This window comes from Cherax quadricarinatus, chromosome 44, assembly GCF_038502225.1.
Source record: "Cherax quadricarinatus isolate ZL_2023a chromosome 44, ASM3850222v1, whole genome shotgun sequence".
Taxonomy (NCBI): domain Eukaryota; kingdom Metazoa; phylum Arthropoda; class Malacostraca; order Decapoda; family Parastacidae; genus Cherax; species Cherax quadricarinatus.
The window spans coordinates 5,059,105-5,071,604 of NC_091335.1; the positions used below are offsets into that span (position 1 = coordinate 5,059,105).

Below are 12,500 nucleotides of genomic sequence, written 5' to 3' on the forward strand. Positions count from 1 at the left end.
TCATAAGATATTTAGAGAATAAAATAATATTAGTTAAAAACATATACAGTATCACGTTACAGATGATAGTTGTGGCAAATATTATTATTAGATTTCCAGGGAAGACGACACAGGGTTTAATAAGTGTCGCTCGTGTAGAGCTTTATAAAGTCATGAGTTGAAGCTCTGTGTATCTGTGTAGGGCTTTATGATGTCACGACTGGATAAAGCTCTGAATAGAGCTTTTCAAAGCCATTTGATGAAGCTATGTATAATGCTATGCAGAGCTTTATAAAGTCATAACTTGATAAAGCTTTACCGATTTAAACATTATCTCACTATAGCCTCTTCTGTAACATGTCTGTTGTTCTCCAGTGTCGCCGTAGGCTAGTTGCATATACGAAATTTCCAGCCTACTGCTGGGTACCTCCTGCCTCAACACATCTCACACCTTGACACTTCAAGAACCGCCTCCCTCCACGGATAACCGGTTAATTAAAGCTGCGGCAGCTACTTTAACCCTCAAAGAATACCTCACCATAATCTCAAGGACAAGCTAGGCTAGGTTTGTCAGGAAACAGGACAAGTGTTCCCTGACGCGGGTCTTAGAAATATGACGACCCGCAACTGGCTTCTTGCAGCACGGCCTGACACACACGGCTTCGATGGCAGTGAAAGCTGTTGTTCCAAAGAAATGGCGTTATTCTCCCATTCTTTGGATCAAATCTCATTGCCACCCATTCCCCAGGCGCTGTGTGACCCGTCTCCCCATCACGAGTATAAAATAACAATGGAATATGACAGGCAAACAGCGTGCCTGATGTGCCTAATTCTGTTGAATTCTGCAAAATCATTAACGCGTTAGAAAAACATTACACTAGGTATATTTCTGCTAGGCTAGGTTACTTTCGGTGCATAATTTAAAATGACATGCAACATTTTAGTACAAGTTTTTATTTGTTGTAGGAAGGGATGTTTTGTATTTAAAGGTGTGTTTAATTTTGATGGGGGTAGGGAGTATTTCATATTGGATGAGGTCGGTGTTCTATCCTGGAGGGAAGGGAGGCTAGTGTTTTATCCTGGAGGGAAGGGAGGCTAGTGTTTTATCCTGGAGGAAAGGGAGGCTAGTGTTTTATCCTGGAGGGAAGGGAGGCTAGTGTTTTATCCTGGAGGGAAGGGAGGCTAGTGTTTTATCCTGGAGGGAAGGGAGGCTAGTTTTATCCTGGAGGGAAGGGAGGCTAGTGTTTTATCCTGGAGGGAAGGGAGGCTAGTGTTTTATCCTGGAGGGAAGGAAGGCTAGTGTTTTATCCTGGAGGGAAGGCTAGTGCTTTATCCTGGAGGAAAGAGAGGCTAGTGTTTTATCCTGGAGGAAAGGGAGGTTACCTGGAGGTTACCTGGAGGTTATTCCGGGGATCAACGCCCCCGCGGCCCGGTCCATGACCAGGCCTCCCGATGGATCAGGGCCTGATCAACTAGGCTGTTACTGCTGGCCGCACGCAGTCCAACGTACGAGCCACAGCCCGGCTGATCCGGCACTAACTTTAGGTATCTGTCCAGCTCTCTCTTGAAGGCAGCCAGGGGTTTATTGGCAATTCCCCTAATGCTTGATGGGATGCTGTTGAACAGTTTTGGGCCCCGGACACTTATGGTGTTTTATCCTGGAGGGAAGGCTAGTGTTTTATCCTGGAGGAAAGAGAGGCTAGTGTTTTATCCTGGAGGGAAGGAAGGCTAGTGTTTTATCCTAGAGGGAAGGAAGGCTAGTGTTTTATCCTAGAGGGAAGGAAGGCTAGTGTTTTATCCTAGAGGGAAGGAAGGCTAGTGTTTTATCCTAGAGGGAAGGAAGGCTAGTGTTTTATCCTGGAGGGAAGGAAGGCTAGTGTTTTATCCTAGAGGGAAGGAAGGCTAGTGTTTTATCCTAGAGGGAAGGAAGGCTAGTGTTTTATCCTAGAGGGAAGGAAGGCTAGTGTTTTATCCTGGAGGAAAGAGAGGCTAGTGTTTTATACTAGAGGGAAGGAAGGCTAGTGTTTTATCCTGGAGGAAAGAGAGGCTAGTGTTTTATCCTGGAGGAAAGAGAGGCTAGTGTTTTATCCTAGAGGGAAGGGAGGCTAGTGTTTTATCCTAGAGGGAAGGGAGGCTAGTGTTTTATCCTAGAGGGAAGGCTAATGTTTTATCCTAGAGAGAAGGAAGGCTAGTGTTTTATCCTGCAGAGAAGGAAGGCTAGTGTTTTATCCTAGAGAGAAGGAAGGCTAGTGTTTTATCCTAGAGGGAAGGAAGGCTAGTGTTTTATCCTAGAGAGAAGGAAGGCTAGTGTTTTATCCTAGAGAGAAGGAAGGCTAGTGTTTTATCCTAGAGAGAAGGAAGGCTAGTGTTTTATCCTAGAGAGAAGGAAGGCTAGTGTTTTATTCTAGAGGGAAGGAAGGCTAGTGTTTTATCCTAGAGGGAAGGAAGGCTAGTGTTTTATCCTAGAGAGAAGGAAGGCTAGTGTTTTATCCTGCAGAGAAGGAAGGCGAGTGTTTTATCCTAGAGAGAAGGAAGGCTAGTGTTTTATCCTAGAGAGAAGGAAGGCTAGTGTTTTATCATACAGAGAAGGAAGGCTAGTGTTTTATCCTGCAGAGAAGGAAGGCTAGTGTTTTATCCTAGAGGGAAGGAAGGCTAGTGTTTTATCCTAGAGAGAAGGAAGGCTAGTGTTTTATCCTAGAGGGAAGGAAGGCTAGTGTTTTATCCTAGAGAGAAGGAAGGCTAGTGTTTTATCCTAGAGGGAAGGAAGGCTAGTGTTTTATCCTAGAGAGAAGGAAAGCTAGTGTTTTATCCTAGAGAGAAGGAAGGCTAGTGTTTTATCCTAGAGGGAAGGAAGGCTAGTGTTTTATCCTAGAGAGAAGGAAGGCTAGTGTTTTATCCTAGAGGGAAGGAAGGCTAGTGTTTTATCCTAGAGAGAAGGAAGGCTAGTGTTTTATCCTGCAGAGAAGGAAGGCTAGTGTTTTATCCTAGAGAGAAGGAAGGCTAGTGTTTTATCCTAGAGAGAAGGAAGGCTAGTGTTTTATCCTGCAGAGAAGGAAGGCTAGTGTTTTATCCTGCAGAGAAGGAAGGCTAGTGTTTTATCCTAGAGGGAAGGAAGGCTAGTGTTTTATCCTAGAGGGAAGGAAGGCTTGTGTTTTATCCTGCAGAGAAGGAAGGCTAGTGTTTTATCCTAGAGGGAAGGAAGGCTAGTGTTTTATCCTGCAGAGAAGGAAGGCTAGTGTTTTATCCTGCAGAGAAGGAAGGCTAGTGTTTTATCCTAGAGGGAAGGAAGGCTAGTGTTTTATCCTAGAGGGAAGGAAGGCTAGTGTTTTATCCTGCAGAGAAGGAAGGCTAGTGTTTTATCCTAGAGGGAAGGAAGGCTAGTGTTTTATCCTAGAGGGAAGGAAGGCTAGTGTTTTATCCTAGAGAGAAGGAAGGCTAGTGTTTTATCCTAGAGGGCAGGAAGGCTAGTGTTTTATCCTAGAGGGAAGGAAGGCTAGTGTTTTATCCTAGAGGGAAGGAAGGCTAGTGTTTTATCCTGCAGAGAAGGAAGGCTAGTGTTTTATCCTAGAGGGAAGGAAGGCTAGTGTTTTATCCTAGAGGGAAGGAAGGCTAGTGTTTTATCCTGCAGAGAAGGAAGGCTAGTGTTTTATCCTAGAGAGAAGGAAGGCTAGTGTTTTATCCTAGAGGGAAGGAAGGCTAGTGTTTTATCCTAGAGAGAAGGAAGGCTAGTGTTTTATCCTGCAGAGAAGGAAGGCTAGTGTTTTATCCTAGAGAGAAGGAAGGCTAGTGTTTTATCCTAGAGAGAAGGAAGGCTAGTGTTTTATCCTAGAGAGAAGGAAGGCTAGTGTTTTATCCTGCAGAGAAGGAAGGCTAGTGTTTTATCCTAGAGAGAAGGAAGGCTAGTGTTTTATCCTGCAGAGAAGGAAGGCTAGTGTTTTATCCTAGAGAGAAGGAAGGCTAGTGTTTTATCCTAGAGAGAAGGAAGGCTAGTGTTTTATCCTGCAGAGAAGGAAGGCTAGTGTTTTATCCTAGAGAGAAGGAAGGCTAGTGTTTTATCCTAGAGAGAAGGAAGGCTAGTGTTTTATCCTAGAGGGAAGGAAGGCTAGTGTTTTATCCTAGAGAGAAGGAAGGCTAGTGTTTTATCCTGCAGAGAAGGAAGGCTAGTGTTTTATCCTAGAGGGAAGGAAGGCTAGTGTTTTATCCTGCAGAGAAGGAAGGCTAGTGTTTTAACCTAGAGGGAAGGAAGGCTAGTGTTTTATCCTGCAGAGAAGGAAGGCTAGTGTTTTATCCTAGAGAGAAGGAAGGCTAGTGTTTTATCCTAGAGGGAAGGAAGGCTAGTGTTTTATCCTAGAGGGAAGGAAGGCTAGTGTTTTATCCTGCAGAGAAGGAAGGCTAGTGTTTTATCCTAGAGGGAAGGAAGGCTAGTGTTTTATCATGCAGAGAAGGAAGGCTAGTGTTTTATCCTAGAGGGAAGGAAGGCTAGTGTTTTATCCTAGAGGGAAGGAAGGCTAGTGTTTTATCCTGCAGAGAAGGAAGGCTAGTGTTTTATCCTAGAGGGAAGGAAGGCTAGTGTTTTATCCTAGAGGGAAGGAAGGCTAGTGTTTTATCCTAGAGAGAAGGAAGGCTAGTGTTTTATCCTAGAGGGAAGGAAGGCTAGTGTTTTATCCTAGAGGGAAGGAAGGCTAGTGTTTTATCCTAGAGGGAAGGAAGGCTAGTGTTTTATCCTGCAGAGAAGGAAGGCTAGTGTTTTATCCTAGAGGGAAGGAAGGCTAGTGTTTTATCCTAGAGGGAAGGAAGGCTAGTGTTTTATCCTGCAGAGAAGGAAGGCTAGTGTTTTATCCTAGAGAGAAGGAAGGCTAGTGTTTTATCCTAGAGAGAAGGAAGGCTAGTGTTTTATCCTGCAGAGAAGGAAGGCGAGTGTTTTATCCTAGAGAGAAGGAAGGCTAGTGTTTTATCCTAGAGAGAAGGAAGGCTAGTGTTTTATCCGAGAGAGAAGGAAGGCTAGTGTTTTATCCTGCAGAGAAGGAAGGCTAGTGTTTTATCCTAGAGAGAAGGAAGGCTAGTGTTTTATCCTGCAGAGAAGGAAGGCTAGTGTTTTATCCTAGAGAGAAGGAAGGCTAGTGTTTTATCCTAGAGAGAAGGAAGGCTAGTGTTTTATCCTGCAGAGAAGGAAGGCTAGTGTTTTATCCTAGAGAGAAGGAAGGCTAGTGTTTTATCCTAGAGAGAAGGAAGGCTAGTGTTTTATCCTAGAGAGAAGGAAGGCTAGTGTTTTATCCTAGAGGGAAGGAAGGCTAGTGTTTTATCCTAGAGAGAAGGAAGGCTAGTGTTTTATCCTAGAGGGAAGCAAGGCTAGTGTTTTATCCTGCAGAGAAGGAAGGCTAGTGTTTTATCCTAGAGGGAAGGAAGGCTAGTGTTTTATCCTGCAGAGAAGGAAGGCTAGTGTTTTATCCTAGAGAGAAGGAAGGCTAGTGTTTTATCCTGCAGAGAAGGAAGGCTAGTGTTTTATCCTAGAGAGAAGGAAGGCTAGTGTTTTATCCTAGAGAGAAGGAAGGCTAGTGTTTTATCCTAGAGAGAAGGAAGGCTAGTGTTTTATCCTAGAGGGAAGGAAGGCTAGTGTTTTATCCTAGAGGGAAGGAAGGCTAGTATTTTATCCTAGAGGGAAGGAAGGCTAGTGTTTTATCCTGCAGAGAAGGAAGGCTAGTGTTTTATCCTAGAGAGAAGGAAGGCTAGTGTTTTATCCTGCAGAGAAGGAAGGCTAGTGTTTTATCCTAGAGGGAAGGAAGGCTAGTGTTTTATCCTGCAGAGAAGGAAGGCTAGTGTTTTATCCTAGAGAGAAGGAAGGCTAGTGTTTTATCCTGCAGAGAAGGAAGGCTAGTGTTTTATCCTAGAGAGAAGGAAGGCTAGTGTTTTATCCTGCAGAGAAGGAAGGCTAGTGTTTTATCCTAGAGAGAAGGAAGGCTAGTGTTTTATCCTAGAGGGAAGGAAGGCTAGTGTTTTATCCTAGAGGGAAGGAAGGCTAGTGTTTTATCCTAGAGGGAAGGAAGGCTAGTGTTTTATCCTGCAGAGAAGGAAGGCTAGTGTTTTATCCTAGAGAGAAGGAAGGCTAGTGTTTTATCCTGCAGAGAAGGAAGGCTAGTGTTTTATCCTAGAGAGAAGGAAGGCTAGTGTTTTATCCTAGAGGGAAGGAAGGCTAGTGTTTTATCCTAGAGAGAAGGAAGGCTAGTGTTTTATCCTGCAGAGAAGGAAGGCTAGTGTTTTATCCTAGAGAGAAGGAAGGCTAGTGTTTTATCCTAGAGGGAAGGAAGGCTAGTGTTTTATCCTGCAGAGAAGGAAGGCTAGTGTTTTATCCTAGAGAGAAGGAAGGCTACTGTTTTATCCTAGAGGGAAGGAAGGCTAGTGTTTTATCCTGCAGAGAAGGAAGGCTAGTGTTTTATCCTAGAGAGAAGGAAGGCTAGTGTTTTATCCTGTAGAGAAGGAAGGCTAGTGTTTTATCCTAGAGGGAAGGAAGGCTAGTGTTTTATCCTGCAGAGAAGGAAGGCTAGTGTTTTATCCTAGAGGGAAGGAAGGCTAGTGTTTTATCCTGCAGAGAAGGAAGGCTAGTGTTTTATCCTAGAGGGAAGGAAGGCTAGTGTTTTATCCTGCAGAGAAGGAAGGCTAGTGTTTTATCCTAGAGGGAAGGAAGGCTAGTGTTTTATCCTGCAGAGAAGGAAGGCTAGTGTTTTATCCTAGAGGGAAGGAAGGCTAGTGGTTCATTTTAGGGGGTGAGGGGCAGCGAGTGTTTTATCTTAAGGGATGAGGGAGGAAGTAAGTGTTTTATCCAGGATGAGACGAATTTTATCCAGGATGGAGGCAGGGCAAGTGTTTTATCCAGGAGGGAGGCAGGGCAAGTGTTTTATCCAGGAGGGAGGCAGGGCAAGTGTTTTATCCAGGAGGGAGGCAAGGCAAGTGTTTTATCCAGGAGGGAGGCAGGGCAAGTGTTTTATCCAGGAGGGAGGCAGGGCAAGTGTTTTATCCAGGAGGGAGGCAAGGCAAGTGTTTTATCCAGGAGGGAGGCAAGGCAAGTGTTTTATCCAGGAGGGAGGCAAGGCAAGTGTTTTATCCAGGAGGGAGGCAAGGCAAGTGTTTTATCCAGGAGGGAGGCAGGGCAAGTGTTTTATCCAGGAGGGAGGCAAGGCAAGTGTTTTATCCAGGAGGGAGGCAAGGCAAGTGTTTTATCCAGGAGGGAGGCAAGGCAAGTGTTTTATCCAGGAGGGAGGCAAGGCAAGTGTTTTATCCAGGAGGGAGGCAAGGCAAGTGTTTTATCCAGGAGGGAGGCAGGGCAAGTGTTTTATCCAGGAGGGAGGCAGGGCAAGTGTTTTATCCAGGAGGGAGGCAAGGCAAGTGTTTTATCCAGGAGGGAGGCAAGGCAAGTGTTTTATCCAGGAGGGAGGCAGGGCAAGTGTTTTATCCAGGAGGGAGGCAAGGCAAGTGTTTTATCCAGGAGGGAGGCAGGGCAAGTGTTTTATCCAGGAGGGAGGCAAGGCAAGTGTTTTATCCAGGAGGGAGGCAGGGCAAGTGTTTTATCCAGGAGGGAGGCAAGTGTTTTATCCAGGAGGGAGGCAGGGCAAGTGTTTTATCCAGGAGGGAGGCAAGGCAAGTGTTTTATCCAGGAGGGAGGCAGGGCAAGTGTTTTATCCAGGAGGGAGGCAAGGCAAGTGTTTTATCCAGGAGGGAGGCAGGGCAAGTGTTTTATCCAGGAGGGAGGCAAGGCAAGTGTTTTATCCAGGAGGGAGGCAGGGCAAGTGTTTTATCCAGGAGGGAGGCAAGGCAAGTGTTTTATCCAGGAGGGAGGCAGGGCAAGTGTTTTATCCAGGAGGGAGGCAAGGCAAGTGTTTTATCCAGGAGGGAGGCAGGGCAAGTGTTTTATCCAGGAGGGAGGCAAGGCAAGTGTTTTATCCAGGAGGGAGGCAAGCCAAGTGTTTTATCCAGGAGGGAGGCAGGGCAAGTGTTTTATCCAGGAGGGAGGCAAGGCAAGTGTTTTATCCAGGAGGGAGGCAGGGCAAGTGTTTTATCCAGGAGGGAGGCAAGGCAAGTGTTTTATCCAGGAGGGAGGCAAGGCAAGTGTTTTATCCAGGAGGGAGGCAAGTGTTTTATCCAGGAGGGAGGCAGGGCAAGTGTTTTATCCAGGAGGGAGGCAAGGCAAGTGTTTTATCCAGGAGGGAGGCAGGGCAAGTGTTTTATCCAGGAGGGAGGCAAGGCAAGTGTTTTATCCAGGAGGGAGGCAGGGCAAGTGTTTTATCCAGGAGGGAGGCAAGGCAAGTGTTTTATCCAGGAGGGAGGCAGGGCAAGTGTTTTATCCAGGAGGGAGGCAAGGCAAGTGTTTTATCCAGGAGGGAGGCAGGGCAAGTGTTTTATCCAGGAGGGAGGCAGGGCAAGTGTTTTATCCAGGAGGGAGGCAGGGCAAGTGTTTTATCCAGGAGGGAGGCAGGGCAAGTGTTTTATCCAGGAGGGAGGCAAGTGTTTTATCCAGGAGGGAGGCAGGGCAAGTGTTTTATCCAGGAGGGAGGCAGGGCAAGTGTTTTATCCAGGAGGGAGGCAGGGCAAGTGTTTTATCCAGGAGGGAGGCAGGGCAAGTGTTTTATCCAGGAGGGAGGCAGGGCAAGTGTTTTATCCAGGAGGGAGGCAGGGCAAGTGTTTTATCCAGGAGGGAGGCAGGGCAAGTGTTTTATCCAGGAGGGAGGCAGGGCAAGTGTTTTATCCAGGAGGGAGGCAGGGCAAGTGTTTTATCCAGGAGGGAGGCAAGGCAAGTGTTTTATCCAGGAGGGAGGCAGGGCAAGTGTTTTATCCAGGAGGGAGGCAGGGCAAGTGTTTTATCCAGGAGGGAGGCAGGGCAAGTGTTTTATCCAGGAGGGAGGCAGGGCAAGTGTTTTATCCAGGAGGGAGGCAGGGCAAGTGTTTTATCCAGGAGGGAGGCAGGGCAAGTGTTTTATCCAGGAGGGAGGCAAGGCAAGTGTTTTATCCAGGAGGGAGGCAGGGCAAGTGTTTTATCCAGGAGGGAGGCAAGGCAAGTGTTTTATCCAGGAGGGAGGCAAGGCAAGTGTTTTATCCAGGAGGGAGGCAGGGCAAGTGTTTTATCCAGGAGGGAGGCAAGGCAAGTGTTTTATCCAGGAGGGAGGCAGGGCAAGTGTTTTATCCAGGAGGGAGGCAAGGCAAGTGTTTTATCCAGGAGGGAGGCAGGGCAAGTGTTTTATCCAGGAGGGAGGCAAGGCAAGTGTTTTATCCAGGAGGGAGGCAGGGCAAGTGTTTTATCCAGGAGGGAGGCAAGGCAAGTGTTTTATCCAGGAGGGAGGCAGGGCAAGTGTTTTATCCAGGAGGGAGGCAAGGCAAGTGTTTTATCCAGGAGGGAGGCAGGGCAAGTGTTTTATCCAGGAGGGAGGCAAGGCAAGTGTTTTATCCAGGAGGGAGGCAGGGCAAGTGTTTTATCCAGGAGGGAGGCAGGGCAAGTGTTTTATCCAGGAGGGAGGCAAGGCAAGTGTTTTATCCAGGAGGGAGGCAGGGCAAGTGTTTTATCCAGGAGGGAGGCAGGGCAAGTGTTTTATCCAGGAGGGAGGCAGGGCAAGTGTTTTATCCAGGAGGGAGGCAAGGCAAGTGTTTTATCCAGGAGGGAGGCAAGGCAAGTGTTTTATCCAGGAGGGAGGCAGGACAAGTGTTTTATCCAGGAGGGAGGCAGGGCAAGTGTTTTATCCAGGAGGGAGGCAGGGCAAGTGTTTTATCCAGGAGGGAGGCAGGGCAAGTGTTTTATCCAGGAGGGAGGCAGGGCAAGTGTTTTATCCAGGAGGGAGGCAAGGCAAGTGTTTTATCCAGGAGGGAGGCAGGACAAGTGTTTTATCCAGGAGGGAGGCAGGGCAAGTGTTTTATCCAGGAGGGAGGCAGGGCAAGTGTTTTATCCAGGAGGGAGGCAGGGCAAGTGTTTTATCCAGGAGGGAGGCAGGGCAAGTGTTTTATCCAGGAGGGAGGCAGGGCAAGTGTTTTATCCAGGAGGGAGGCAGGGCAAGTGTTTTATCCAGGAGGGAGGCAGGGCAAGTGTTTTATCCAGGAGGGAGGCAGGGCAAGTGTTTTATCCAGGAGGGAGGCAGGACAAGTGTTTTATCCAGGAGGGAGGCAGGGCAAGTGTTTTATCCAGGAGGGAGGCAGGGCAAGTGTTTTATCCAGGAGGGAGGCAGGGCAAGTGTTTTATCCAGGAGGGAGGCAGGGCAAGTGTTTTATCCCAGGGAGAAGGTCAATGTTATACCACAGGAAGGTCAACTCTTCAGGAATTCTGTATAATTCATTCATATACACATTTACACTGAGTACAATGCTTTATATTAAGCATAATACGATTACTGTTTTGATTGTGTTAGAATACTGCTACTGTACAGTTTCCACCAGATATCTCACACACATTGTAAGTCGAATTTCTCAACTCAATCATTTTCCTTGATCAGTCAGAATCTCACAAACTTGCATATATATTTCCTATAACAAGTGATATACAGTGTAACTCACGTAATCGTAGTAACATGATTGTAAACCACGGCACAGGTGGGGTTAGAACCCCAGACCAGTGCTAACCTCCTTATGGTGTATAAATATATCTTACCTCAATGAATCTTATTGTAGTCACCTGGCCCAGTGGTTCACGCACTGGCCTGGAGTTTTACGACTCACTTGCCATGGGTTCTAACCCCACTCGTACCCCCGGTTTACAGTATAACTTTGTTGTAACTATAAACAAATTTTAAAACTTTATATTTACAAAATGTGCTTAAATATTTATAAACAACTCACAACTGTTTACACTTACATTTCAACTCCTTATTTACAATTACAAATATTTTCTGCCGTTTCTAATTACTTAAAAATTCTAAACTAAATATAATTCCGTGTGTTGGTTGAGGTAAACACACCACATATGTATACTGAATATGAGAGGTTAATTGTGCGTATACCATTAGCATACACTGGTGATGCCCATTATGCTAGATATATTTTAGTGCACTGCTATTAGCAGCATCCTGCAGAATGCACATAAAACTGCTAAACCCGTACTAAACCAACAAATATTCAGTAAGTGCTTGAACATGGAGCCGTCACATATATTGTTTTTGCTAGTTTATAATGTAGGAGGCTAGTGGAGGTGGCCTTGGTGTATTATGTAATATAGCATGGTTATATTATATAATGTGGCATGGTTATATTGTTAACAACGTGTAAAAGTTGAACTTGCTGTTAATGCAGTACAAACATGTTAATAAAGACAATACAGCATGATACAGCATGATACAGCATCACAGCGGAACCATCACATGTTGACACTTCTCGTAGCTCACACACGTTCATGTCGCTCCTCACCAGCATATATCAAAATAGTCACTACTCATTTTGACTGTAAATCTCTCAACAAAGCTATGCAAACTCCATTTTTTTAACAATACAAAATCTATCTCGGTACAATCACTGCTATTCTAACCTAGCTTGATCTTAGACTAACCCTCAATAACTGCTGTGCTAACTAGGTTCGTCTCAGTCTAGCACTCATAAGAACTGCTGTGCTAACCTAGTTTTTATTCAGTCTAGGTTAATAACATGTTAGTTCCTTTGTGTTTTATTTTTAAACATTTAAAAACAGTTAAATTGCTAATTGTTAAATTAGGTTAGACTCGTTTAAAGGTTTAATCTGAGGAAGTAATATGTTAACAGCGTTGACGAATGCAAATAACAGAATAATTCCCGTTTGTCACAAAAAAATGTTGAACACACGAACGGATCAGGAAAATGTGTAACCAAAACTGGTGGTAGAAGAAGGGGTGAGGGTGCAGCTGGATGATGGAGCAGTGCTATCTGACCAAGCCTCCTAACTTGGCGAGTCGAGAACATCAAGTACGTTTCTTGTTCCAACACTTTCTGCGCGGGAGGCCCAACTTCAGCAGGTGTGTCTCCTCCTCAGCCTCCACCTCCGGGCTCTTCAGGAAGGTTGGCGCTATGCACAGTCCCACGATGGTCACCGCTGAGGACACATACACTGCCCATTAATCACGCTAAAAATTATAACACTGGAAAGATTTTATTTTACGAACACATTCACAGGTTTAAGAAGAGGTATGATAAAGCTCATGGTGCAGGGAGAGTGACCCTGTAGCGGCCAGTGAAGAGGCGGGGCCAGGAGCTATGACTCGATCCCTACAACCACAACTAGGTGAGTACACACGCACGCACACACACACACACACACACACACACACACACACACACACACACACACACACACACACACACACACACACACCACACACACACACACACACACACACACACACACACACGCACACACAATCATGGTGGTATTTAAAGGCGAGTCTAGCCTAAATACCTGTGTGGTATTTATAAGTTAAGCTTCCAGTTTCTGTGTTGCTAAGAGCCCCTGCAGAAGACAGAGTGAAATGCACCTGCCTGCTGGCGCAGTTCCTGGTGCAGGAAAGGCGTGTTGTGGAATGCTTCAA

The 12,500-nt window shown here is 46.0% G+C and overlaps 1 protein-coding gene across 1 annotated transcript in view; it reads right to left on the reverse strand.

Moving 5' to 3' along the window:
• Positions 1–10,157: 10,157 nt before the first annotated feature.
• Positions 10,158–12,500, reverse strand: part of LOC128697486 (ergosterol biosynthetic protein 28 homolog) — a 108,560-nt gene continuing 106,217 nt past the window's right edge. Inside the window, exon 5 of the mRNA XM_053789213.2 lies at positions 10,158–12,007. Within this exon, the coding sequence (XP_053645188.2) occupies positions 11,877–12,007 (131 nt within the window). The 3' untranslated portion in view covers positions 10,158–11,876. The remainder of the gene's footprint in view (positions 12,008–12,500) is intronic.